The sequence below is a fragment of the Camelus ferus genome, chromosome 14, assembly GCF_009834535.1.
Source record: "Camelus ferus isolate YT-003-E chromosome 14, BCGSAC_Cfer_1.0, whole genome shotgun sequence".
NCBI lineage: Eukaryota > Metazoa > Chordata > Mammalia > Artiodactyla > Camelidae > Camelus > Camelus ferus.
This window is the reverse complement of record NC_045709.1, coordinates 4,795,246-4,821,543: the sequence shown is the minus strand read 5'-3', so window position 1 is coordinate 4,821,543 and position 26,298 is coordinate 4,795,246. Positions and strand designations below refer to the sequence as shown.

The 26,298-nt window shown below is 39.9% G+C and overlaps 1 protein-coding gene across 3 annotated transcripts in view; it reads left to right on the top strand.

Annotated features, from left to right (window-relative positions):
- Nucleotides 1-26,298, top strand: part of EPSTI1 (epithelial stromal interaction 1) — a 78,165-nt gene that overhangs the window by 40,085 nt on the left and 11,782 nt on the right. For 2 of the 3 annotated variants that reach the window (XM_014551983.2, XM_032496077.1), the window contains exons 7-8: nucleotides 4,873-4,945; nucleotides 14,484-14,567. In XM_014551983.2, the coding sequence (XP_014407469.2) occupies nucleotides 4,873-4,945; nucleotides 14,484-14,567 (157 nt within the window). The remainder of the gene's footprint in view (nucleotides 1-4,872; nucleotides 4,946-14,483; nucleotides 14,568-26,298) is intronic. The other variant, XM_032496076.1, reaches the window with a different exon arrangement.

Genomic DNA, 26,298 nt, shown 5'->3' with positions numbered 1-26,298 from the left:
GCTGCCCTGAGAGGGGGATTTTTTTTGCCAGTCTGACAGGTGTGAAGTGGAATCTTATTTTAGTCTGCATGTCCTCAGCCATTAGTGAGACTGAACATCTTTCCACATGGATATTGCTCATGAGAAGCAATCAAGTTTAGTGACTAAAAGCATGGAATCTGGAGCCAGGCTGCCTGAGTCTGATCTTGGCTTTGACATTTATTGGCTGTATTATCTTGAGCAAATTACTTCTATAAATTGGAGATTATAATAGCACCCTCACAAGGTTGTCATGAAATTTATATACATATATGTACATATATATATATAAGTGTGATTATTGTTTTTTATTTATTTATATATATAATATATATATAATTATTATTACATATATTATATATATAACATTATATATATAACATTATTTTATATATATATAATGCGATTACCATACATAATAAGCAATATATGAGTCCTAAGTTGCTATATTTTTGTTCTTTTTATCATTACTATTAATTGGGTTTCTTTCCCTGTGAAATACATTTTTCTACCTTTTTGCCCATTGTTTTATTGGCTTGTCTTTTAAAAAATTGATTTACTAGACTCTTCATGTATTTTTCACACTAATCCTTCCATTATTTTTTCTTTGGTTGTAAATATTTTTTGTGGGTTGTCTTTTTATCTTATAGTGTCTCACCATTGCTCTTAATGTATTAAAACAAATAGATATAGTTATAAACTGTAAATGAAATAATATACTGTAGTGTTGGATATAAATATGAAATATGATAGACCTTCTCTCTCCTGGTAGTAGCTGATGTACATAAACCAGCAGAGCAGCTGTTTCTAAATCCCTCTTCAACACTAGAATCCAATCTTGCTTGTTTTTGCTGTCTCTTTTTTAAAATGAATATAAAGGGCATGTAATTAAGAGATACACTAGTCTGAACAGCAGAAACAAAATCACCTGGGCACCATCAGGTGGCCTTTGGGGCCCCATTTGACCTGTGGAGGCTTGTTTAGTTTTTGTTTTTCGGTCAGCATAGTGTTGGCCCACAGTGTTTCAAAAATTTTTAAGTAGTATTCAAGCTATTTCATATGAAAAGTGTCTTGCATTTTGGTTATACCTAGAAAAACAAGGACATCTGGCTATGCTGGCCTGTGTCCCTATGGGACAGTGAAGGTGTGGAACTGAGTGGCTGCTGACCCCTTTCCAAGGAGGATGACTCTCTAGTTTGTCACAGTCCTCTCTGCCCTCCCTGGTCTCCTGGATGCTGGCCTGCGTGGCAGTTGTCATTTGCCATTGAGTCCCGCTCCCGTTGCCCTCCCTCGTGGCCCACTTCACTCGTTTAGGTCACTGTCCGCACCCTGGGTCATTGGCCTTCATGTGTCAGCTGACTGGAGGTGAGAGAAGGAACAGCTGCCTCACCCACTCCCAGCGAGACAGAGAGTCCCAGGGAGAGTTTGTAACTGGTATTTTTTCAGGGAGGGTACCTGCCGAATGATGATTATTTGCTTTCAAATTAGTAGTTGAACCTTTTTGTTGGCATGCCCTGGTGTGTCCTATCCCATTGCAAAATTGGCAGATGTGGGTAACCGAGTAGAGGACAGTGCAGAGCATCTCGAAGCCCTGGGGTGTGATGAGTGACAGGAGCTCCTACAGGTCTAAGTGAATGTTTCTAAATGGATTCTTTTTTGAAATTTTTTTTTTAAAAAACTCTTGTTTATCTATTTTATATATGGTAGTGTATATCTGTTAATCCCTTACTCCCAATTTATTCCACTCTGCCTTGCCCTTTGGTAACCATAAGTTTGTTTTCTATGTAAACTGATTCTTCCTTGAACATTAAAAACCCTAGTTGTCTTTCTAAATATGATTTTTAAAGCCTTATAGGAATAATTGTCTTTGCGTTTCTGGCCTATTTCAATGAGCCAACAGACACACATTTCACTCTTTGCGGCCTCTCCTATACATTTTATCCTTTCCAAAAGGTCAAAAAATATTTTTGATTGATGAATCTCCATGGATAGATTAATATTCCATCACATTGCAATAAGACTAGCCCATCCCTTTCCTTCCCTGAATTTCTTATACTGCAGTTTTTCCTTCCAAACCCCCGTCCTCAAACTAGACATGATCTTGGTGATTCTGGGATAAATGACTATGCGTTTTTATACTCTGGGCCTAAGCAGCTCCTAGACCTGACATGAAAACAGCTTAAGGGTGAGCAGGTTCATTCCCTTTCCCACGCTCTCCTCACCTGACCATGGTTCTGAAATAGCTCAGATGCCTAGCTTACTCCTTGAGAATTCTATTTTTCTCCTCTTCTTAGCCTCTCCTTCCAAGTTTGTTCTAGGGCCTGCCTCTAACCTGACAGCCAGAAGGAGGAAAATGTAAGAAGTGCCTGTGTGGGAAGTTTATTATTAGTTCGTCCTGGAAGTGGTGCACATCACTTCCTTCCTCATCCCATTGGTCAAAACTCAACCACATGGCCAACCTGAGCTGCAAGGGAGACCAGGGAAAGTAGTCAGGTTGTGTGACCAGAAGAGAACTTCCATTGTGATGGATATTTAGCTGTCTCTGCTACAACGGAGTTATGTCCAGGTGATGTCATCCTGAAGAGACTTTTTAGGATAATCCATAGGCATCGCCCTAAGAACAAGCAGGAAGGATGCTTAAGGCTCATAGAGTCAACTAACTCTTCAAAACCAGTCTGTTATTGGTAGCTCATCCTCAGTTGCTCTATAGAGAATAAAAGAAGGGGTCCTGTATTTATATTGGGGTCACCGTGATAAAGTGGGAGAGGATCACCCCCCTCAGTTGGTGGCAGAGTCACAGTGGTGACAAAGAGGGAGGAACCCCCAGGAAAAGGTGACTCAGTGCCAGAGTCCAGCATTCTTAGTCTTGTTGGAGTTCCCCTCCAGGAGATGTTCCTCCTCTCTGCCCTTCAAGGAGTTTCTATTTTCTTTTTATTAAATATGACCATAATTAAATACCAGGGTCCCAATCCAGCTCAGCCAATATACAGAAATTATTGTACTGATAGTAGAAAAATACCAGTTAGCCTGGTAACTTGGAGCTTCTTGTTCTCATAGCTAATCACCTGGGAGTAATCCCCATTCTGCACAGGACCCCACTTATATACCCCCAGACAGTCCTGTGGCCCTGTCATCATGATTTGATCTGTGGCGTGAGTGGGGCAGTGGTCATTGGCACAAGGGCTGTGGTTGGGGGCTGGCTACGCACCCAGCTAAGTGCTTGGCATTGGAACACAATGCGGAGCCGCCCGTCTACTTGGTCTGAAGCCCCTTATGTGCTGATCACGGTGTTTCTTTCTCACTGCTTTTTCTCCCATGGTCTGCTCTTAGCTAAGGGTTTTCAGAAATCTCATCCAAACTTCTGGCAACCCTCTTCTTTTCACACTTGACTGATGACTTCATAAAGCCCCAGACATTGGGGCAGCTTCCAGACTCTGCAGCCTTCATTAGTCTCCTTGTCTGTCCCGGGCCAGATAAGCAATCCTAGACACATGGGAAGGCTGCTCGGCTCGGCGGTGGGAGCCTCCCATTTCTCAGGGTTCTGTCTGTCGCTTAACTTAGCTCTACCTTTCCCAGCTCAGGCTTCCGACCTTGTTCAAGTGCCATGTTCTCCCTAAGTAATTATTTGAAGTGATGTTGGCATCTCTGTTTAATTTCCAGTTCCTTGTTTTGGTTTCCACCCCCACTGGATACCATGTGCTTTTACTACACCATTTGTGTTTCTGTTGATGCCCAGGCCCTAAGAGCTTGATAAATGAGATCTTAGCATTAGGCCTAAAGTATTCAGGGGAAGCAGAGGGGTGATGGGAGGAAGGAGGCAGGAGGGGAGCAGGCTGCAAGGGTCTGGTGCAATGGAAGTCAGGCCTCGCTGAGGTGTTTGGTTGTGGATATGCAGTAAGAGGATCAAGATCCCACAGATTACCTGGGGAGAGGTCAGAGGCGTAGAAATTCATCAATGGTGGGCAGAATGGAGCTGTCATTAAAGTAAGGGCTAGGAAGCAATTCCAGCATCCTATGCTGGATGTATGTGAGAGGAGAAACCAGGCTGAGGGTTTGGATTTTTAAGGGAAAAACAAAGAACTTATTAAAACAGAGGACATGTCTAGGCCCAGCTTTCACAGTCTCTCAGAGCTAAAAATATGCCAGAAATACAGACCGGAACTGGCAGCCCCTCTTACCTCCCACAGAAAGTGCAAATCAAATGCAAAGGAGTGTGTGTGTGTGTGTGTGTGTGTGTGTGTGTGTGTGTGTGTTTGTGTTTGTGTGTCTGTGTGGAGGAAGAGGGTCCATTTCTGCTTTCAGAATTCCAAAGGGGTCCACGCCCCATCAATGATTAAGAGTTACTGGATTAGCAGCTCTGTGAATCCTGAGAGTAGTCAGAGCCAGGAGGGCAGGAAGATGACCTGAAGAGAGACCCCTGAAGGGTGAGGGGCCGAATGTGGCCCCAGTGTGGGGTGAGTGAGGTGTTGTAGGGGAGTGGTGTTCCACAGCCCTACAGTGAAGTCTGGGTGTCAAGCTTTAAACGTTCAGATGGGAAAGTTAGGGCCCCATTCTGGGGTATCTGAGGGGGCATTTATCTCCATGTCAGAGGACACGAAGCAGAAAAAAACTGAAATCATACGTTCACATTCCGCAAACCTGGTAGTATATTTGTCAGGCGATGAAATGCAGTCTTGCCATAGCATTTTGTTTTGATTGTCTGCTCCACCATGTTCTCCCACTCACCTCTCCTTCTCTACCTGGGACACTTTCCGTCATCACCCAATAAAAGTCCAGGCTAGTATCCAGAGGCACAATAAAGAATGATATTTCTGCTTTTACGAAGGCACTAACACCTCTTTGTGTTCCTGCTAGCAAAAATGCTGAGTTCTTGAGAAGACTGGACACAGAGCTGCCAAGCAGAAGTACCTGTCAAGTTGCTCCTTGCGTAAGTGGTGTGTCATGCCGGGTGCCATCTGGCAATTTCTAAAGAGGTGTTTAGTTGGGGAGGGAGGGTATAGTTCAGTGGTAGAGTGCATGCCTGGCATGCACGAGGTCCTGGGTTCAATCCCCAGTACTGCATCATAAATAAATAAATAAAACCCTAATTACCTACTGCCCCCAAATAAATAAAAATAAAAATCTGGAATTGTTTAACAATGCTCAAAAAAAGAAAGAAAAAACCACAAAGAGGTGTTTAGTGAATGAAATTAAGGCCATAGAGTGACCTGTATAGAATTTTGGAACTAAAGGCAGGTGACTGGAGCTGAAACTTTGACCTTAACTATTGTCTCAGCTGTAAAATGATGCTTCTACTTGGAGCCTACATTACAGACACTGGGACCAAACGTCAGCCTCTGAAAAGTCTTTAATATCACCCAGTCATCCATTCATCTATCCATCCTCCAGCTTTTTATGTTATACAAATGCATACAATTTCTGCCTGGAAGGACCTTAGTCAAAGAAAGGAGAGAACTAGCTATAAAGCAAAGGGGTGAGTGTAGTGCATCTAGCAATTAGAAAGCTGAGCTTAAAAGATGAGTCAGAAGAGATCATTCCAGGCGTCAGGAATTAATTATCCCATGGAAGCAAGAATTAAGGTACCATGGCAAGAAAAAGCCTGGCTGTGTTAGGAATGAGTTTTGTGGAGCTGCAGTCTAGAAGGGCAAGCTAGGAGGTGGGAGCCATGAGGGACAGTTTGGGCGGGATGGTTTCTTGTGTGGGCTGTCTTGGGTACCACAGGATGTGTGGCATTCCTGACTCCTGGGCACAGAATGCTAGTAGCATCCTCCACACATTGAGACGTCCAGACGTCCAGAGATGCCCCATCCAGGAGGCTGGTGGTACTCCTGGTAGAACACCGCTGTGGACATTCACCTGCCACAGTGGAGAACTTGAACCTCGTTCCGTGGGTACAGAAGGTACTGAAAAGCTTTAAACAGGGAAGTTTCCTGACCAGATATGCCATTTAGCTGATCACACTGGTAACCACGTGAAGCATGGAACTAAAGGAACACAGAGGCCTCTAGGAGGCTTCTGTATGATTCTCGAGGAGGAGTGATGGAGACTTGAAGTAGGTCAGTGGGTGAGAGGGTGGAGATGAGTGTTCAGAACAGAGAACCATGGAGAAGCTGAAACTGGCAGGGCTTGGTTATTGTCTGGCTAATTGGGGGCAAGAAAGTAAGTGTCATTAAGGATGACTCTGGGAAAGGGTTGTAGTTGAAAGAAAAGATCGGTTTAAGTTTTAAAGTCTTAGCTTCTCTGGGTTTAGGCAGGTAAATGCTAAGTTGTTTGAGAAGCCGGATCTGCAGCCCTTTTCTCTTTGGTGACCACTTTTTAAAATGTCAGGAGGACATTATGACTCTCCTTAGGAAACGGTCATTCCAGTCTTATCTACAAATGTCTAAGTGCTCCTTTTTTCTCCCCCTTCTAATGTGGTGTTCCAAGGTCCAGATTTGGTACTGTGGGCCCCACAAGTCATATCAAATCCATCATCCCTCTCCCCACATCCCAGGTCGCTGGGGGAAGGAGTTGAGAAGCTGCAGGTGGTAGAATTAAATCAGACAGATGCCTTTAAGTGTTGACTTTTTTAAAGCACATGAGGCACATGGATAAAAATGAAAGCCAACTGCCCCAAGTGTTCAGAGCGGTGGGAGTGAGAGGATATGGCCAGAAAGGGAAGGGCTAGAGAGCGGTGCTTCCAAACATTGATGGGCACACGGATCACCTGTGGACCGTGCCCTGGTTCAGGCAGGAGAGCTGCTCCTTGACGTCTGTCTGGGGAGCTTTTGCAGGTGGGGGGAGTCGGATGGCTTTACCACCTGGGTGTTTGGCTGGCAGGATGGTCTTGACTTCTGTTTGAGGGCTTCTCGAATCCTGTGGTTGAAACACCTGGTGGAACTAGGTATACCCGCTCTATTGATTTTGGCTCATTTCTTCAACTTAACAAGATCATCCTGCATTTTAATCTTGTCGTCCAAGGCATTAGTAATGACTCCCAGAGCTGCATTTTCTGTGGATTGATTAGTGCATGAGTCATAAGATCCTCAGAGCTATTAATAGAAAATACGGAGCGAGATTGGACCCAGGATGGCTCCTTACCGAACCACATTCAATAGCTGCTCCCATTTTGACACCAAGCAATTAATAATTGGTGGGTGTTCAATATACTTTAGTGACTTTTTACCCATATTGTATTCTTCCCATGCTGTCTAATCCATATGCGTGGAATTCCTCAGAGACTGCACTGCAGAATCATTTGTAATGCTTTCGGAAAATCAAATATGTACGTTACACTTCTGGGAGGTTAAAAGAAGACACCTGCAGTTTGTCTTAAGTATGGTCAGTGCATAGAAAGTGAACACTGCGTGATCCCCATACATGTGGGCTGTGAGGAGCTGCAAGGCTTCAGGTTTTTAAAAGAACAATTTAAATTTTACTACCTAATGCAAGTTTCCTGGGAAAATGGTTCTTCTTAGACTTTATTTAAGTGTGGATCTGCCGTGTCAGATGCAAATTTAATAAATGCTATATAATGTTGTTGATGAAAACTGACGAGCAGAAAATTCCTGGAGGTGTCACAAAAGACAACCTCAGACGAAGGGAACTTACAATGTCCACTTATGCAGGGTGGGTATAGTTCTGTGTACTGGGTATGGATGTGGAAGCAGGTACACCAGCATCATTACACCCTCCACAGTCTTCATCCTTGGATATTTTCAGCTGTACAATAATGTGCAACCCATCTCTGGTTGGCTGCCCGCCCTGGCTCTTTTACAGAGAATACTAATTTAAAAAAAACCACCCGGTGTTCCCCTGTCCAGTGGTTCCCTATATCTTCAAGGATTAAGTCAAATGTCTTAGCTTTAGCACAAAGCCCTCTCTGCTCTGCCAACCTCTGCACCTTCTCCTCCTCACCCCTCCAACTCACCTCCCTGCTATCCTGGTGCCTTGGTCTCTGCCACTCCAAGTGTGGTCCATGGACCAGGAGTATGGGCATCACCTGGGCACTTATAGAAATGTAGACAAATCTCAAGACCCACTCCAGACCCGAATCAGAACACAGTCCACAGGTGATTTGTGTTCAACACCCAAAGGCATCCATCCCTTGCACCCCTTCAACCCGATGTCTGCTTCAATTCTTTAAACTCCTTGTGTATTTTTCCATTGCTGCCGTAAAGAAGTTTTGCAAATTTAGTAGCTTAAAACAACGTAGATTGATTCTCTCATAATTCTGGAGGTCAGAAGTCAGACATGGGTGTGAAGGGACTAAAATCAGGGTTAGCTGGGCTGGTTCCTTCTGAAGGCTCAAGGGGGAATCGATTCCTTGTCTCTCCTGGCTTCTCTTGGCTCCTTGGCACAGGGATCACTCTAGCCTTGACTTTCATCCTCACGTCACCTCCTCTCTGCTCTTTGACCTTCTTGCCTTCCTCTTATAAGGACCATTGTGATTATATTGGTCCCACTGGATCACCGGGGAGCACCTCCCCATCTCCAGATTCTCAATTTCTGCAGAGTCCTTTTCACCTTGTAACAGTCACAGCTCCCAGGGATTAGGGCCCGGACGTCTTTGGGGGACGTCATAATTCACCCCACCTCACTCCCTTTGCTGTGCATTTTATTTGGCTCTGCAGACCTGTCACTGTATATAATGCTCTCTCTCAGTGAATCAGTTTTAGATCTTACTCATTTCTTCCCCCCATTCTCCTAATAGAATTAATTCAGGATTTCAGGCTTTCCCTTATTATGACCCTACAAGTATTTTCTCACCACCAAGCCAGTTATACTGTACATTTTCCTTCTCCTACAACTTGGAAACAATTTCATTTTATTTGTGCGTTTTCTTGGTTTCCTGTGAACATGTGACTGTCTTCCTTTAGCTTCTGTGACTGTTCTCCAATTCCTCTTGATGAAAATTTCCACACATTTTTTTTCCCCCACTTTGTTCCTTTCAGATAACTTGTCAATTCCGGGTTTCTTTCCCTTCTGGCAACGTCCCACCCCCTCGTTATGGGAAAATTATTATTCAAATCTCAGGCTTCCTTGATTGATCCCTCCTCCCTCCTGACCTAACCTGGGCTGGTTGGGCTTTAGGCACAACGTGCGCAGCTGTTCTGGGACTGTCCTTTCCCCGAATGGCTCTCAACCTCACCCGAGCACTGGAAGCACCTGGGGGGGGGGGGGGCTTTAGAATTCCCCAGGGCCTGGCTTGCACACCTGGAGATCTTGCTATACTGTGGCTCGGGCTTTAGGCTTTTAAAGCTCCCTGAGTAATTCTAGTGTGCAGCCAAGGAGGAGACTCACTGCTTTAATGTCATCTAGGGAGTTGCTTTTATTGCTTTCCTGTGTTTGGTTCTCTGATTTCTGGGTCTTGTTTCTTCTCTCTCTGTCTCTCTCTCTTTTTCTTTTTCGTTTTTCTTTTTTTTTTTTTTTGCTTTATTTCTTTGTTTTGGTAGAGTGGATTATTTAGTAGCTTCCCAAGAGAAGATGTAAGTTCAGGTCCTTGCATGTCTGAAACTCTTTATTCAGCCCTCACACTTGGCTTGCAATTTTCTGGTAAGTATTCCAAATTGCAAATCACTTCCCTTCAGCATTTTGACGGCATTGCTCTCCTAACTTTGAGTTATTTGTTCCTGAGAAATCCAAAGCCATCTGAATTTCAGGTCTTATATGGGGGGCTTTTCCCTGCTTCCCTGAAACTATTTTAGTATCTCCTCTTTTTTTTTTCTTTCTGGTATTCTGTAATTTCATAATGAGATGCCTTAGTGTAAGGCTTATTTTTATTCATTTCCAGTCTGGAAATTTACCTCTAGTTTTAGATGATTTTCTTGTGTTATTTCTTTGATTTATTTCCCTTCATTTTCTCTTTATGGGATACTTTTTTTTTTTTTTCTCTTTTAATGGAAGTACTGGGGATTGAACCCAGGACCTTGTGCATGCTAAGCACATGCTCTACCACTGAGCTCTACCCTCCCCCTTTATGAGATTCTTATTATTCAAATCTTAGGCCTCCTTGACTTATCTTCTAATTTTTTGCAAAAATATGTTTTTCTCCTCTAATGTATCTTTGCCCCTACTTCCTGACATATTGAGTTAGGAAAAAACCCCAGTCCTTTCCCTCTGGAGTGTCTCTTTTACCCCTCTGCCGCTACCACACACACCTCTTCTGACGCCAGGTGCCAGGGGAGGTTTGCCCCACCAAGCAATTCTGCAACACCAGTTAAGTGTCTTAGGATTCAATCCAATACTGACGCTCTCTTCCTGGAGACAGCATCAGATCCCACAGTTTAAGGGCTCAGTCCCACAGGACCGCTCCCCACTGCAGATGCTGATCACAAGTGGCAGGTCCCCTGGTTACCCACAACTTCTGTCCAATTTGGCCACAAATCAAAAGTTCCCATGTCTTGCACCCTGGGTTTGATGAATTTGCTAGAGCTGCTCACAGAACTCAGGGAAATACTTGTGTTCACCAGTTTATGAAAAAATATGGTAAAGGATACAGATGAACAACCAGAGGAAGAGATACATAGGGTGAGGTCAGGGAGGGTCCCCAGCGCAGGAGCGTCTGTCCCTGTGGAGCTGGGCTGTGGCCACCTTCCTGGTAGATGGATATATTCACCTACCTGAAAGTTCCCTGAACCCCTGTATCTCTGGGATTTTTATGGCAGCTTTCTCATGTACACATGATGAGTTAATAATGCCACTTCCACCCCCTTATTCCTTGCTGGAGGGTGGAAGTTTGAAACTGAAAATTCCAAACTTTCTATCATGACTTGGTCTTTCTGATGACCAGCCCCCATCCAGGAGCCCACAGGAAGTTGCCTAAGTAGAACAGAAGATGCTTCTTATGCTTTAATCACTTCACAAATTATAATGGTTTAGGAGCCCTGTGTCAGGGATGGGTCAAAGCTCAAATATTTGAACAAGAGATGCTCTAAACCATTCAGGAAATAACAAAGATTTTAGGAACTCTATACCAAAAATGTGGGAATATCTTTTATGTATAATATATATAACATAAAAGTTATATGCTATTAACTATATATATGTACAAAATATATATAAAATATAAAAATATATAAAATGTACATAATTATTTTTCCTGTTATCCCACACATTTTCTTGACTTTATCTTCTAAATATTTTTCTGGTTTGTCTTTTTTGTAGGGGAAGGGGAAATACTTTTAATTTCCAAGAGCTCCATCTTTCTCTGTTGCTTGGGAAAAATAGCAACCTATTCTTGTTTCATGGACAAAATATCGCCCTCTACTTCTCAGAGGAAGCCATGCAGGGAGCAGAAGAAAACTGCAAAGAAGGGCCTAGAGGCTCACCATTCATTCTCAGCCTGGGATTTGACGGCGGCTGCCTTCTGTCATAGACCTGCCTGGTTTAGTTCATCTGGAGAATATACTTTTGATTTCCTGTCAGGGCTGGGAGGATTAGAACCTGAATTTTCTGGGGAGGAGCAGGCATAGCTGCCTTCCTTTCATCCATCTTCCCCAGTTGCTGGTGAATCCATTTCTGGGATCCTCACGTTGCTCTGAGGGGAAGACTGGCTTCTTGTGGGTCTTTTATCCCTCACTGGCAAGTCTTTAGGTTATTTTTTTCTCATCCTAAACACTTCCCATTTCTTCATCTACTTTGTCTTCATAGATTTCTGTCTGGGACTCTAGACATCTCTCGGCTTCTGAAGATGGAGTTTGTGTTTGTTTTATTTCCTCCTCTGGTTAGGGTAATTTTTGAGAGCAGAATGGAGCAGAAACGTATTCACGCCACCATCTTGAAATGGGGACTTGGTGCTTGTCATGAGTTGAATTGCGTCCCCCCCCAAAATTTATATGTTGAAGTCCTAACCCCCTAGTCCATCAAAATGTGACCTTATTTGGAGATTGGGGCTTTACCGAGCTCATCAAGATAAGATGAGATCATTAGTGTGGGTTCTAACCCAGGAGGACAAGTGTCCTTATGAAAGGGGGCAATCTGGACACAGGAGCAGACGTGTATAGAGGGACGATGATGTGGGGAGACACATGTAGGAGACGGTCATCTACAAGCCAAGGAGAGAGGCCCAGACCCTTCCCTCAAAGCCCTCAGATGGAACCAGCCTTACAGATACCTTGATTTTGGACTTCTGGCTTCCATGGAAGGCAATCAATTTCTGTTGTTTATGCCACCCAGCCCGGAGGATTTTGTAGCCCCAGCAAACTACTCCAATGCCACTTTTCATTCATTCACACAACGCCCTGCCGCCTGCTTAGTCTGATTCCTACTCTTTAAAACACAACTTAGCGCCACCCGCTTTGAGAAGGTGTGCTTGATCCGATTTAACTAAATGTCATTCTTTTTAGCTTCCTCTACCACAATACCTCTCATGCTGTACTGCAATCATTAATCTTCTTGTTTTCCTTCCACACGAGGCCATAAGCCTTTGAGGTCTGGGGTCGTGTCTTACCACGGTGCCTGTGCATAGGAGGCTGAAATATTGCTTATTGAGTGAATATACTATAAGCGTAGCTTGTGAGGGGGGATGAGTAAAAGTGTATATTTTAATGGAATAACAAAAATTTAGTTTTTAAATCCACTACACTTTAATAAAAAATAAAATTAAAAAGTTTAGTTTTAATATATTAAATCAATATTTAATGATAGAAAAATTATGTAAATTCAATGGCAGAAATTTCTGGGACTTAGAACTAAGAAAAATAGTAATCAGAAATCCGTCCCCCCCGCCCCAATATTTTTGAACAGAAACTTCCTGTTCTGCCTAGGGATCACAGCTGGGTAAGTAAGCATTAGGACTGCAAGTAAAATTGAATTCTTTTTTTTGTTTTCTTCTTTTTTAAAATTGAAGTACAGTCAATTGCAATGTGTCAATTTCTGGTGTACAGCATCATTCTAAGTTGAGCTGTTAATGTCTATAATAATATTGAACCTGTAGTTGAAATACCAGCCTTGAACTCTTTGTAGCTGAGAAGCCAAGTGACTTCCCAGTTTCTGTGGCCTTTTCATTGACACTTTATGGATCTAACCATTTTTTTGTTTTCTGTGTCAATAACTAGGACCCATATTCTGATAAAAGAACAACAAAGTGCTTAAGTTTAAAAGGAAGATAGACAAATGTGTTCCTCACTCAAGGCATCATATTGACTTAAACTAAATATCTTACTCCTCCTTTTAGTCCCTTGAGTAGAAGATGTGCCCCCTGGCCCCCTCCCCCTCTTTCAGTTCTGATATGGAATATTTGTGATGAAAACTAGCCTTCTCTAATGTAAAAAGGAGTCTCTGGAGAATGACTCACCACCTTTTCTGTCGTATCATAGTCCCCTCGTGTTCAGGATAAAGTCCTAGCATATGTTTGCCTGTCTGATTAGCAGGGCTTGGATCTAGGTGGGCTTTCTGAGCACATCTGGAAGTGCCCCAGGCGATACAGTTCCCAAAGCCGCTCTTCCCTTCTGGCAAGTGCTGCTTCTTATTTGATGGAATATGGGTTTTATAGTGACAGAAATGGGGGAATGAATTAAGAAGTGCTTGAGAAAAATTACAGTAAGGGAAGGGGGGGGGACCGGGCGACGTAAGCTTTATGGATTATTAGTCCAAGGAACCGGGCCTGAAATATGTCACCTGCTGCTATAATGCTGCTGGTAGTTTTATGAGAACAATGGAATTTTCAACGTGTTAGCTTATCAGACCGGCTTCTCTGCCTAAAAGAGGGTAAGCTGCAAATCAATGTGAGGGAGAGAAAGTGTGTGAGAAATGAACAGACTGACTGCTTGAAATCTCATAACTTCTAGCAGGCGTGGTGGAACCCTGGCGTGGAAGGTGGGTGGGACAATAGTGGGATATCGTACCGTGTGTGCTGGCTCTTTGGAGGTTCCCCCTTGAGGTCCTAATTCAGCCAGAAATGATGACTGCTGTGCTCTCAAACAGCCTTTGCTTTGCCTCTTAGGACCAGAAATGAACTTCAGGTATAGATTAGGGGCGTGAAGACTTAGAAAGGAACGCATCTCTGGAATTACATGTTATCCATCACCAGCTGACAAGCGATTTAATAGGACAGCGTTAATGAGCACAAGACATGTCAATACTCTGTAGTCAGTGTTACCATTGCTTGCCTCTGATATTCATCAGCTAGTTGGAATATTCTTGAAAAACATATTTAACTTTCCTCTATTTCCAATCCTTCTCACTAGAAAGAATAAACTGTGTTGATTATCTCTGAGGGGATATTTTTAAAGCTTAACTAAACAAACATTTACATCATCCTCTAAAACGTGCTGGATGATTGTGCTTAGATGTGCCTTCTTTTTATACATCCCAAGGGGCATCTTCAGACACATGCATAAATCACTCAGTAAGCAAGTGTATGTGGAGAGCTTACTATCTGCTTAGTACAGAGGTTGAGTAGTTTGAACCAGACCCATGGTGGGCAGACCAGTATATCGTGGTGATGCCTTTTCCCATGATTTTTTTTTCCTGTACCATTATAGGCCAGAAGCTGGGCTTGTATGAATTCTCTAAAGGAAGGGGAAAATCGAAAATTGCAAAAGATGAAGGAAGAACAACATCAGGAGGTACTTGAAAACCCTATTAGCCACTGCTGATTATTTGCTGGTGGTACTAGATCATTTTACAGGGTTTCTGAACTGAAATATACACATCCATGAAAATCCTGAAAAAATAACGCAGGCATGAAAAATGGTGACATGGTGGTGAATGTGTTTTAGGAGGATGGTGGTGTGGTGGCTCCGTCCGGTCAAAACTCTCATGACACTGAGCCTCATAGGGGGCAACAGTGTGTCTGCTGTAGCTGGCACCAGCATTTCATGGAGAAGATGCTAGAGCCCTTGGGAACTTCTGATTGAGAAAACATAACCAGTGCCACTGCCATTTTTTAAACTGAAGGTATATGATATTGCAAAGAGTGTCCGGAGAACACTACAATGTGTAACAAACAAAGCAGACATACAAAATCATGAAACTGGCTTAAATGTTCACCTAAAAATACACACACAATAAAATGTAAAGATGCTCGACACACATACAAATATGTGAGGCATCCCAAATAAAACACATAGTTTCAAATAAAATGAGCAATAAAAATCAGTGAAATGAATGCAGAGCCTCTAAGAAAAGTGCTTAATGGGTAATAATCCTTATTAGAATACGAAATTTCTGGCATGGTAGCTGAAAACAGTGTTGTGACTTAATGGTCGTACCTACTTTTGATACTTAGGCTCAGTGGTACCAGAAATCCTCAATGGGGGGGGGGGGAAGATGAGGAAGATGGGCGTCCACTCCAAGGGACCACTTCATTCTAGGTCTTTTTTTTTTTTTTTTTAATGGCAGTGCTGGGGACTGAACCCAGGACCTCATGCACGCTAAACATGTACTCTACCACTGAGCTAGACCCCTTCACCCTGTCCTCTAAAAATGCTAAATAAATTATTCAGCTAGTTGGAGACCATCATCTTCCCCATCATTTTGATTTTCCAGTTTTTTTCTTGCTGGATTAATGGTTGATATAGCCTGTCATTTCTTCCAGAATATCTTTCAAAATCTGTTTTATTAATTATCCAATTAGCTAATTTTAACTCCCTTTCTGATTTCCTTGACTTGGTTTAATTTGTGTTTTTTTTTCTCCTTTTATGTCTTTGCTGCACAAGTTCACTTACATAGCAATTGTGTGTGGAAATCACATTAAGAAATACATACTAATGATTGTTGCTATAATTTGACCCTTTTGAGTCCTACCCTCCTCCTGACAGTGGTCAGCCCCTTACTCTTCCATAGTTTCATCCAGCATAAGTACACGTGACTATGTCACTGAGCTGTTTTGTGTAAGGTAGGTGGTAATTAAATTATTGAAAGAAATAATGTAAGTTGATCTAGTTATCAAGCTTGTATACAAGCAATGAAGAAACCACGAAACATTTTTATCCCTTGGTGTTTAAAAAATGTTTTTTTTCCCCTTTGGGCAAAGGCCTCATATTGAAACCTACAATTAAATAAGCAATGCTATAATAAGATTCTAGTAATTAGCAAGTAGAAGTGAAATCGGGTGTACACTCGTGTTATATTTTCAGTAACGTCTGTCAAATGATACAAAAGTGTTGGATCAGTTTCTGTGATCTTTTAACTTATTTCCAAGTGCTGAGGTACTTAGATACTGAGGGGAGTGTTGTGAAATCAGGGTAGATATGATTTAGTTTAAAACAACTTCTAGTGGATTTTGAATAGTGTTTTATAAAGTTTGGCGTGTATATTTAGAACATGAAGACCATGAAAAGTAGGACAGTTTTACAAAGAGAATGCTCAACAGATTAGAAAATCATATCTGGGCTTTAATTTTCAGGTTGAGCAGTTATTTTAAACAGTGGAAAATTAAGCTTTTTATTTCTTAATCTTGTTTTTTTTCTGGAGTTAGACAAATACTGATACATACAGATTTGCTGGTTATTGATTGAACATTCTCTCCTTTCACATAAATCATTTCCCTTTACTTACTGAAGCTTTCAGTAAAATGAATAACTAGCATATGGGTAATTCCATCACTCAGGATTTCAGTAACGGTAGAATACATAAGAATATTTACCTTATTTTTGCTTCTCTCCCTTTCTGTTCAGTCTGTTGTTAGAAAATGTCTACTGGAGGCATTCCCTGATTGGTAGAGTCTGTTACTTCTTATCCCTTCAGTGATTTAGCATAAGAAAACAGGAAGAGTCACGTACCTGGTGAGAAGATACGGAAAATAACACATTTGTATCATTGCATCTATTCATGGGTTTGTTCCTTACATTCATTCAGCAAATACTTATTGACAACCTACTGTGGAGTAATTGGAGAGGAGGTCATCTGGGTTAAGTTGAGGGGACAGCACCTTGATCTTGCTCTATTTGTCTCTGACTTCCACATTCTCCCATTGCTCTGGTCTCTGGGGACAGTAGGTGCTTCCATAAGTTTAACTTCTCAATAGTTTACATTTGATTCAATTCCCTTCCGCCTCCCCATACCTTCAATATTTTCTTCATTGACTACTACTCTTTTTGGCAACAAGTGCTGACGCTTGCCATTCTAAAATAAAGAAGCCAACCAACTCTTTCCTTGATTCTGCTCTCCTCACAGACATCACCTTTCCTGCTTCTACTTAAAAAAAAAAAAAAAAAAAAAAGGTAAAGGTAATCTTACTGTAATCACATCTTTATTACCCATTTTGTCCTTAATGCTTTATGTTCTGGTTTCTATTCGCAAATGGTCTTACTGAAACTGCTCTCTAAACTTAAAATCCCTTCTGAATGTTCAGTTCAGTGGTCTTTCTGTCATCCATATGTCCCTGTAACCCTGTGACATTATTTAAAACCACTTTGAAGCCTTCATTTTCTGGCTTTTTTTTTTTATACATACTGTATTATTCTGGTTGATGTATCTCAGAGTAATTTATCCCAGTGTTCATCCATCCATCTATCCATCCACCCATCCATTCTGTTAACAAACATGTATTGAGCTCCTATTATATACTGAGCCTTCTGCAAGATACTGGAGCTTCAATTAAGAACAGGATAGACAAGGTTCCTGCACTCCTAAAGTTTACTTTTTCACGGAGGAGACAGACAATTAAACAGAGACAAAGAAATAAAACATTGCACTTTTATTTTACAGTGATTAATCACTTGGTAGTAATTAATGCTGCAAAAGAAAAAAATGTGTGTTGTGATAACTTCAGAATGGTGTATCGAATATTGTTGACTGCCTACTTCTCTCCTAAAACCCTATTTTTCCCCTTCATGATTCATCCTACTTTAGCATGGCCTGTGTTTCAGAGAAGTCAGACACCACCCTGGTGCAGGGATCCATTCACAAATGGTCTCTTAATGGGAGTTTCATTCTCCTCGACTGTGATTGGTTCAGCCATTGACATGGGAAGCAATTCCAACCAATGAGACTTATGGGAAGCCTGTCTTTCAGCACAGATTTTTATCAACATGAAATATACTACTGTCCCCATTTAGTGACTTTTCAGCTTGATTTTTTGCCTTTTTATTTTGTCTGATTCTAATATTTTTTTCTGTCAACCTTTTTGTTATAATTTATGTGCCAATTTCTTTTTCCGTCCCTTAATTTTAACCTCTCCGTGTCACTTGGCTTAAATTTCTAGTGACAAAAGTGGCTGATTTTTCTTTTATCCAATTTCGTAGACTCTTTTACTACATTCTCATTTATTGTGATTTCTAGTGTGCTTGCACATATTCTTGCTACATAATTTACTTTTTAACTGTGTTTTCTTTCTTGTTTTCTGTTATTTTCTTGACTCTGAATTTTCTGTTCCATTTATTTACTTCTCTTCTTTTCTCTCTCCTCCCCATCATAAGAAATTTCACAGTGGGTTTTTTTAAGATTTAATTTAATTTATTTTAGGTTCTTTTTTGGGAGGAGGGGGATTTGGTTTATTTATTTACTTATTTATTTTTAGAGGAGGTACTGGGGATTGAACCCAGGACCTCATGTATGCTAAGCATGCACTATACTTCTGAGCTATATACCCTTTCCCCTCCAACTAGTCATCTTTGTGACCCCTTCCTGGAGCTTCTTCAGAAGCACAGCTAACTCAGCTCTAGTTCATCCTGCACCCTTGTTTCTCTGTATAATTGACCTCCTTTCTACCTTTCAGGAATTCAAAAAATTTTCAGATAAGCTGAGCACACTTACTGATTTTGCATGGTTATTGATTTTATATAGTCATTTGGAAAGTAAAAACAAACCAAAAAATGAGAACATACTTAAATTATTGGGTGACAGAGAAAACTATTATATAATACATTAAAAATCATGATGAGAGCACTTTATGGGGAATGCATGCAGAGCAGTGCTTTGAGACACTATACTCAGAGAAGGAAAAATCGTAAGTTTAAATCCAATCATTACTCAAAACAGAAATGAATTAAATATCCAACCTAAGAATTTAGAACAAGAACAAAAAACAATACTGAAGGAAGTAATTAAGATAAGAACAGAAATTAATAACAAAACTTCAAGAAACAGCTGTTATAAAAATCCAACAGCTTGTTCTTTGATAAGGTCAGCAGAATGAACAAATCTCTGGAAAGTCTAATCAAGAAAAGATTAGTAGAAATCAAATACACAACATTAGAAATGAGGGGCTAGAACCACAGTTTTAGAAGAGATTAAGTTTATATTACTATAGATAATACTATGCTAATGAATTGAATACGTGGATTAAGTAAAAAGTCACATTTTTATAAAAAAATGTGAAACTCTAAAATGACTCAAAGAATTAAAATGAAAAACGAAAATGCAAGTGATTTCTAAAGTTTTCTGAAAATTACTTTCCCTTAACAAGCTAAACTTGGATAATTTTATAGGCAAGTTCATTAGAATTTTCAAGAAACAGATTTAAAAAACTTTTTTTTAAAAAATTAAAATGTAGCTGATGTACAATGCTAGTTTCAGGTGTACAGCAAAATGATTCAGGTGTATGTATGTGTATATATATAGTATATATATATATATTATATATATATATATATTTTTTTTTTCAGATTCTTTTTCATTATATGTTGTTTACAAGAAATGGAATATAGTTCCCTGTGCTATACAGTAGGTCCTTTTTGTTTATCTATTTTATAGATAGTAATGTGTGTCTAAGGAACAGATTTTTTCCCCTATGTTCTACAAATTGTTTTACAGCAAGGAAAAAGATGAAATAATTTAGAATTAATATTATTTAATTATCATCTCCATGGTGTCACAACTTGATAAGGGGAATACGTGCACACACACACACGCACACAGATTTACAGAGTTTAACATCTGAAAGAAAATTCTAGCTGCTGAGACTTTTTTTCTCTTAAATAATTTACCAAAGCAAAGTAAGGTTTATTCTGGGAATGTGAAGATGACTAGCTGTATATTATAACTTTTTATATCTTAATCACTGCAGTATGATCATGAGAGAAAAAGAATTTGACTACCTCTTTAGTTGTAAAAAATAGGCATTGATAGATTAAAATTTATCATTTTAAAGAGGAACTGTAGTAAACTAGAAATAAATTTTTTTTCTTAACATATATATAATCTTACAAACCAATAACCAACATTAATCTCAGTGGTGAAATATGAGAACAGTGAACAACAAAAGACTGTTTGCACCCCCTACCAACAACCAATATTGTTCTGGAAATTCTAACCTAGTGCATCTCAATGTTATTTGATGAAAAACTCTTTTTAGTAAAGAAAAAAAAAAAAAAACCTTAATATTGCATGGAACAAGGTTTGGGAATTGTTTTGGCCAACTTGAAAAGAAAAAAAAATTTAAAAAGGAGCTTATCTAATGATTGGAAATAAATAAAGTTGTTATTTATGTATGAGAGCAATTTGCGTACACAACCTAAGAGAATCAGCTGAAAAATGATGAGAACAAATGGAGTTAAATAAAAGTTGGTTATAAAACATATGTTTAAGAATCAACAACTTCCTCAAGTATTAGCAAAAACTACTTAGTAAACATGGAGATCTCATCTAAAAGCAACTATGTAAAAAATTGCTCAATCCCTAAAAACATTAGAAAAAAAACCAGAAAAACCTGAGAACTTTCTCACGATCCATAAATATCCATGTGGATAAAGTGGAGATGGCTGGGGTGTCTGAGTGGTAAAATTCAGTCCTGTAGTAACTATAGTTCTATCCAAAGTAATTTGTGAGTTTAATGCAATTCCAGCAAAAATTTCAATGGCACATGAGGTAGTTTGAAAAACTATTTCTACACTTCAACTGGGAGAATAATCAAAAGAATAAATAAGAAACTTTACAAAAATTCAGATAATAATGTGTGTGTTTGCTGGGCGAAGAAAGCTTACCCTATTAGCTGTTAAAAGATGCTGTGGACTCCCTTATACCGTTGCTGGCGAGAGGAACTGAAGAGCTCTCTGACAATATCAAATTCTAACATTTCCTAAATACAGAAGTATTAGATCTGAAAGGTATACAGCTATCCTGGGGAAATAATCAGAAAAGCACACAAGATGTACTTTTCTTTTTAAAATCACACCCATAGAAAGTTTGAAACCATTTGTTCAGGATAGAGGATCTGAAGGTTTTGAAGTTTGGAATATCATGCATCAATTACTACCATGCTTTAATGATGCAGGAATATGCTCACCTATGTGGGAATGAAAAAGAAAGATGATAGAAAAGTCTGGGTGAGGGCTGAAGCCGACCTCTTCTTCCTGTACTCTGTGTACTTTACTTCATCTCTCTAAACCTCGCCTGTTACATATGACAGTGATGTTATTTACCTCGTGACATTGTTCCTAAGATTACAGGACAGAGAAAAAGCATCTGGAAAGTTTATGCTCAGGCCTGGTACGTGGTAAGGCTGCAAACTTGTGGAGGCGATAAGCAGTTATAATCTATGTATGTACGTAAATCAAGAAATGAAGGAAATATATTGACACGTTAAAGGCACTTATCTCTGGGTGGCGAGTTTTTATGAGTGATTATCATGTTATTCTTTATAGTTTCTGTATTTTCTACATTTTCCCCAGTGGATAAGTAACTTTTTTGAGAAAAAAATATTTTTTTATGTTAGAAGAAATTTGGTAGGAAGAATTTCTGGGGGTAGGAGATAGCTAGGTGATTCAATGACTATTATAGCTAAAAGTCCATTTTTAATATTAAAATGATAACACTAACAGTAACTAGTAGGAGATTATCCACTTTTTAAAAATTGAAGTATAGTTGGTTTACAATATTGTGTTAATTTCTGGTGTACAACATAATGATTCATTTTTATATATATATATATTTATTCCTTTTCATATTCTTTTTCATTATTGGCCATTATGAGGTATTGAATATAGTTCCCTGTACTATACAGTAGGGCCTTGTTGTTTACCTATTTTACATACAATAGTTAGTATCTGCAAATCTCGAACTTCCAATTTATCTTTCCCCACCCCTTTTTCCCTCTGGTAACGTAAGGTTTTTTTTCCTATGTCTGTGAGTCTGTCTTTGTTTTGTAAATAAGTTAATCTGTGTCCTTTTTTTTTTTTAAGATTCCACATATAAGTGATCTCATATGATATTTTTCTTTCTCTTTCTGGCTTACTTCACTTAGTATGATGATCTCCAGGTCCATCCATGTTGCTGCAAATGGCATTATTTCATTCTATTTTATGGCTCAGTAGTATTCCATTGTTTATATACACATTATTAATGCTATTTTTGACTCTCCTATTTTACCCATTTATATTCACTTCCTTGGATTTGGTGGGTCTCCTCTTAATATTTTGAGGTTGTTTCCACTTTTTCTTTTAGCCAAGGCCATTTTGTCCTTCTGGGCAAAGGTATTACTATGGGGGAACACAAAGCCAAGACTTCTCTAAGCTATCCCCTGCCCCCAAACCCTTTTCTTGTATTAAAAAAACATTAAAAGGTTGGGGTTTTTGAGTTTCATGGTGTCAGCTCCCCTGCTTCACTATCCTTTTCCTCTTGTTGAGTTGAAAGGACATTGTCTCCTGGGAGAAATATGTCCTGCCCGGGTGATGGCACTTTAATGTTTCCATAAAGCAGTCAAGCTGAACCATGTTGGAACACGCCCCACTGGAATTCAAACATGATTTTAAAATGACCCTATCCTAGTCTTCAATGACCACAGCCTTGCTTTGGAGATTGCATTTCCCTCCCAACTCATCAGCTTTCATGAGCGTCCAGCCTGGCGCACACCTGCTTATTGTATAGTTGACCCTTTGGTAAGTTGTAACATGGAGGAGTGGTTTCTATAACCTCTAGCAGGAGATGGTGACCCCTTTCCTTCTTGCCATTAGCTTGGGCCCCGGCCCTGATCATGGCAGCCCTTCCCCTGGTGAGAGCATCCCTGGAGGGCTGCACAGCGTTGTCCTCATTAACTATATACCATTAGGCCAGTGTTTACAGGAGGTTCTGCTCTTGGCATCTCCAAGATGATATTTTGTTCATCGCATTACTTAAGTATCTGCTCTGTATAGAGCTCCGTCTGAATGCAGGGAGATGTGTGGAGCAGTGAGAAAACACACGCACTTTCCTCTGGGATCCTTCATGGATGCACTTAAAATGTCACATGACATTCAGGAACATGTGTTCCTTATTTCTCTTGTTTGCATCTCTTCCTTTGTATTCCTGTGTTATGTTTCTTAACCTTGCATTCGGCAGCACCTTTCTTTCTGCTTTGCATCACGGTTCCTTCTGGGCCTGTCTCCCTCTTTATACTGTGATTTCCTTCCTGCTGGACCGGAATCTTCTTTGCATCTCTACCTTCAGCGTGAATCCAGGTATCTGGCAAATGGTTCATGCTTCACAAATTTTGTTGAGTGAGACGAGACTTGACAGTGCCTCAGATGCTGTGCGTCATGTCCCTCCTTCTTAGAGCGTTTTGATTTTCTTAATGTCTAAAGCTCAGTCCTTGGAACAAAGAACAACTTATTTTGTATCCACCCAACAAGGTGTTGCATTTCTAAGTGAGAACCGCGTAAATGAACCAGGGATATGCTTATAAGGCAGGCGGATGCATCCGCGGTGGCTGTTAGTTCAGCAGAACAAATTAATTAGCTGAAATGATTCTTCATGGCACTGAAAGAAAACCAGCCTCTCCCTAGTAAATATGCTTTGCTAGTTACAGGATAATAATCGTGAGTGCAGCCTTTCCGTCTGCCATCTGGAGCATCGTTCTTGCGTGGTGACGCCTTCCCAGCTCCCCGGGCCCGTTTCCCTCCTGCTCTGTGTTTTCTCCCCTCCCCTGTTCTCGCCTCTGTAACAAGATGCTGTCTGTTACTCCTTCTCCGTCCTCTTTTCTTCCTCCTGGACAGTTCTTGGTTTCATGATACAGTGTTTTGCCCTTTTACATCTTTATGTATTAAAAGCGTTATATTCATCGAGATTGAAAATTTATTTACTTATTTTTTTATTTGGGGGGGAGGTAATTAGCATGCATTGATTGATTGATTGATTGATTTTATTTTTTATTTAAGTGGAAGTACTGGGGATTAAACCCAGGACCTCGTGCATGCTAAGCACACTCTCTACCACTGAGCTATACCCACCCCATTTCTTTGGGATTTTTAAATAAAGGAAAGCCTAAAAAACCTGAAATGGTCTCCTACACAGATAAACCTTTGCTGATGGCACAAAGAAATGATATAATATTCATATGGGTCAAAAGTTAAAAAAACACTCTTTATGGTATTAAAGTTTCCTTCCTCTGCCCATCTACCCTCTCTTCTTTTCTCTCCTGTGATAATTACAGTTAACATTTTAGTATGTGTTTTGCCATAAAAATGTGTAAAATATGATATATACCACCATATAGAAGTTGAAATGGATTTATGTCTCTTTTCTGTTTACATGGAGAAGTCCCAAGAAAACTGCTCTGAACCTTCTGAACCTAACTTTTATCGCTTAATGTATCGTAGAGATCTCCCCCTAGGCAAGCCCTGGACCTACGTCATTCTTTGTCACTGCTGCATAGTGTTCTGTTGTCTGGAGGGTCCACTTGATTGTGCCAGTTCCTTGTTGATGTGCATTAAGACTTTCTCTTGAACTTTTACTGTTCCAGTAAGGCAGCTGTGACTCTCCTCATACACATATCTTTGAACACTTCTGCAAGAGGATGTGGACACTTTACATGTTGATGGTTTCTGCTAAATTGCTCTCCAAAAACTAAATTGGTTTTCACTAACTTAGAGACTCCACCAAAACACTTGAATGTACCTGATTCTCTAGCAACCTTTTCTAGCTCTTGTCGATATGCTAGAAGAAAATATTTATCTCATTGTTTTGATTTGTATTTGATTATGGGTGAAGACGAAGACTAGTTTTAATTTACAGGCAGCCTGCAGTTTATCTGCCAACATCCCCCTCCCGTCCTTGGCCCTTTTTCTGTTTGGCTGTTGTGTTTTCCTTATGGGTTTATATAAGGTCTTTAGCTACGTCCTCAGGCCTTCCCTGAGCCTACGTCTAAAATAGGAGCTGAACCACGGAGCCTCACAACAGTGTGTTTAATCCTCTACATAGGATTATGGGTGGATATTTTTCTCACTTATTCATGGCCTTCCTTTTTTTCCAGAATATAAACTCTTAAGGAGCAAGGACCTCATCTGTCCTGTTCATTATCATATCCCTGTCACATAGATCTAAGCCTGCCTCATAATGAGCACTTAGATCTTGTTGAATGAATGAATGAAAGAATAATTGAATTAGCTTATGTGTGTCATAAACATTAAAAAAAATTTGGGGGGGGGTTGTATTTTTTCCCAGTTGAAGCTTTGAATTTTTATGCAGCCAAATTTATTGATCCTTTTCCTTTATGATTTCTGGATCTCCTTCACTCCAAGTTTATAAATAAATGTACGCATGCCTCCTTTGAAAACTTCTATGGTTCCGTCTTTTAGGATCAAATCTTAAGCCTCTATAAAATTTATTTTGATGTAAAAATAAAGGATCTTGCTCTAATTTTTCTCACAATAGTTGGCTAGTCCATTATCATTCATTGAACCATCTCTCCTGCAAGGGTTGAACACAACTTATGGTCAGCTATGTTTCATGTACTAGGTCTTTTCCTGGACTCAATCAAATTGTCTTGCTGCAGTTTCATGATATGTTTTAATATTTAGCGAAGCTGGTTTTCCCTCATTTCCTTTTTTTTTTTTTTTTTTTTAGGATTTTTTGAATTGCTATGATTGCATTTTATTTTTTCTAGGTAAATTTTAGGATCATTTTTGCCAAGACTGAAAAAAATTACCTTAAAATTATTTTAAAGAAATATGTAGTAATATGCATATGTTAAATATATGTGTTTCATAGTTTTTTACAACAATCTTTGTCTCCTGTCTAGAACTGATGAGTGTAGTTTGTTCAGAGTTCATGTTAGTAAACTTAGAATGGCGGGATATTGGAAGTTGCTCCTTGGAGAAATAGATTAACGCAGGTGAGAAAATCAGCATCCTTTGACAAGAGAGATTTAGGTTTGAGCTTAGGTTAGGTATGTTTTGCTAAAACTTCTGAGTGTAAATAGGCCCTGTAATGCTGGATATGGCTGTTTACACTTGAGTATGATTAACAAGTTATCCTGAATCTGAACCACCTCTTTTGGATGCATTTTGCAGGAGATTAGATACAAAACAAAACAAAACACAACACAACAAAATAAAAAAACTAAGCTCTAGTCTTTATTTTGCTACTTACTAGTCATTTAGCTCTTGACAAAATACTTACTTGGTCTCTGAACCTCTGTTTCCTTATCTATAAAGCAGGCAT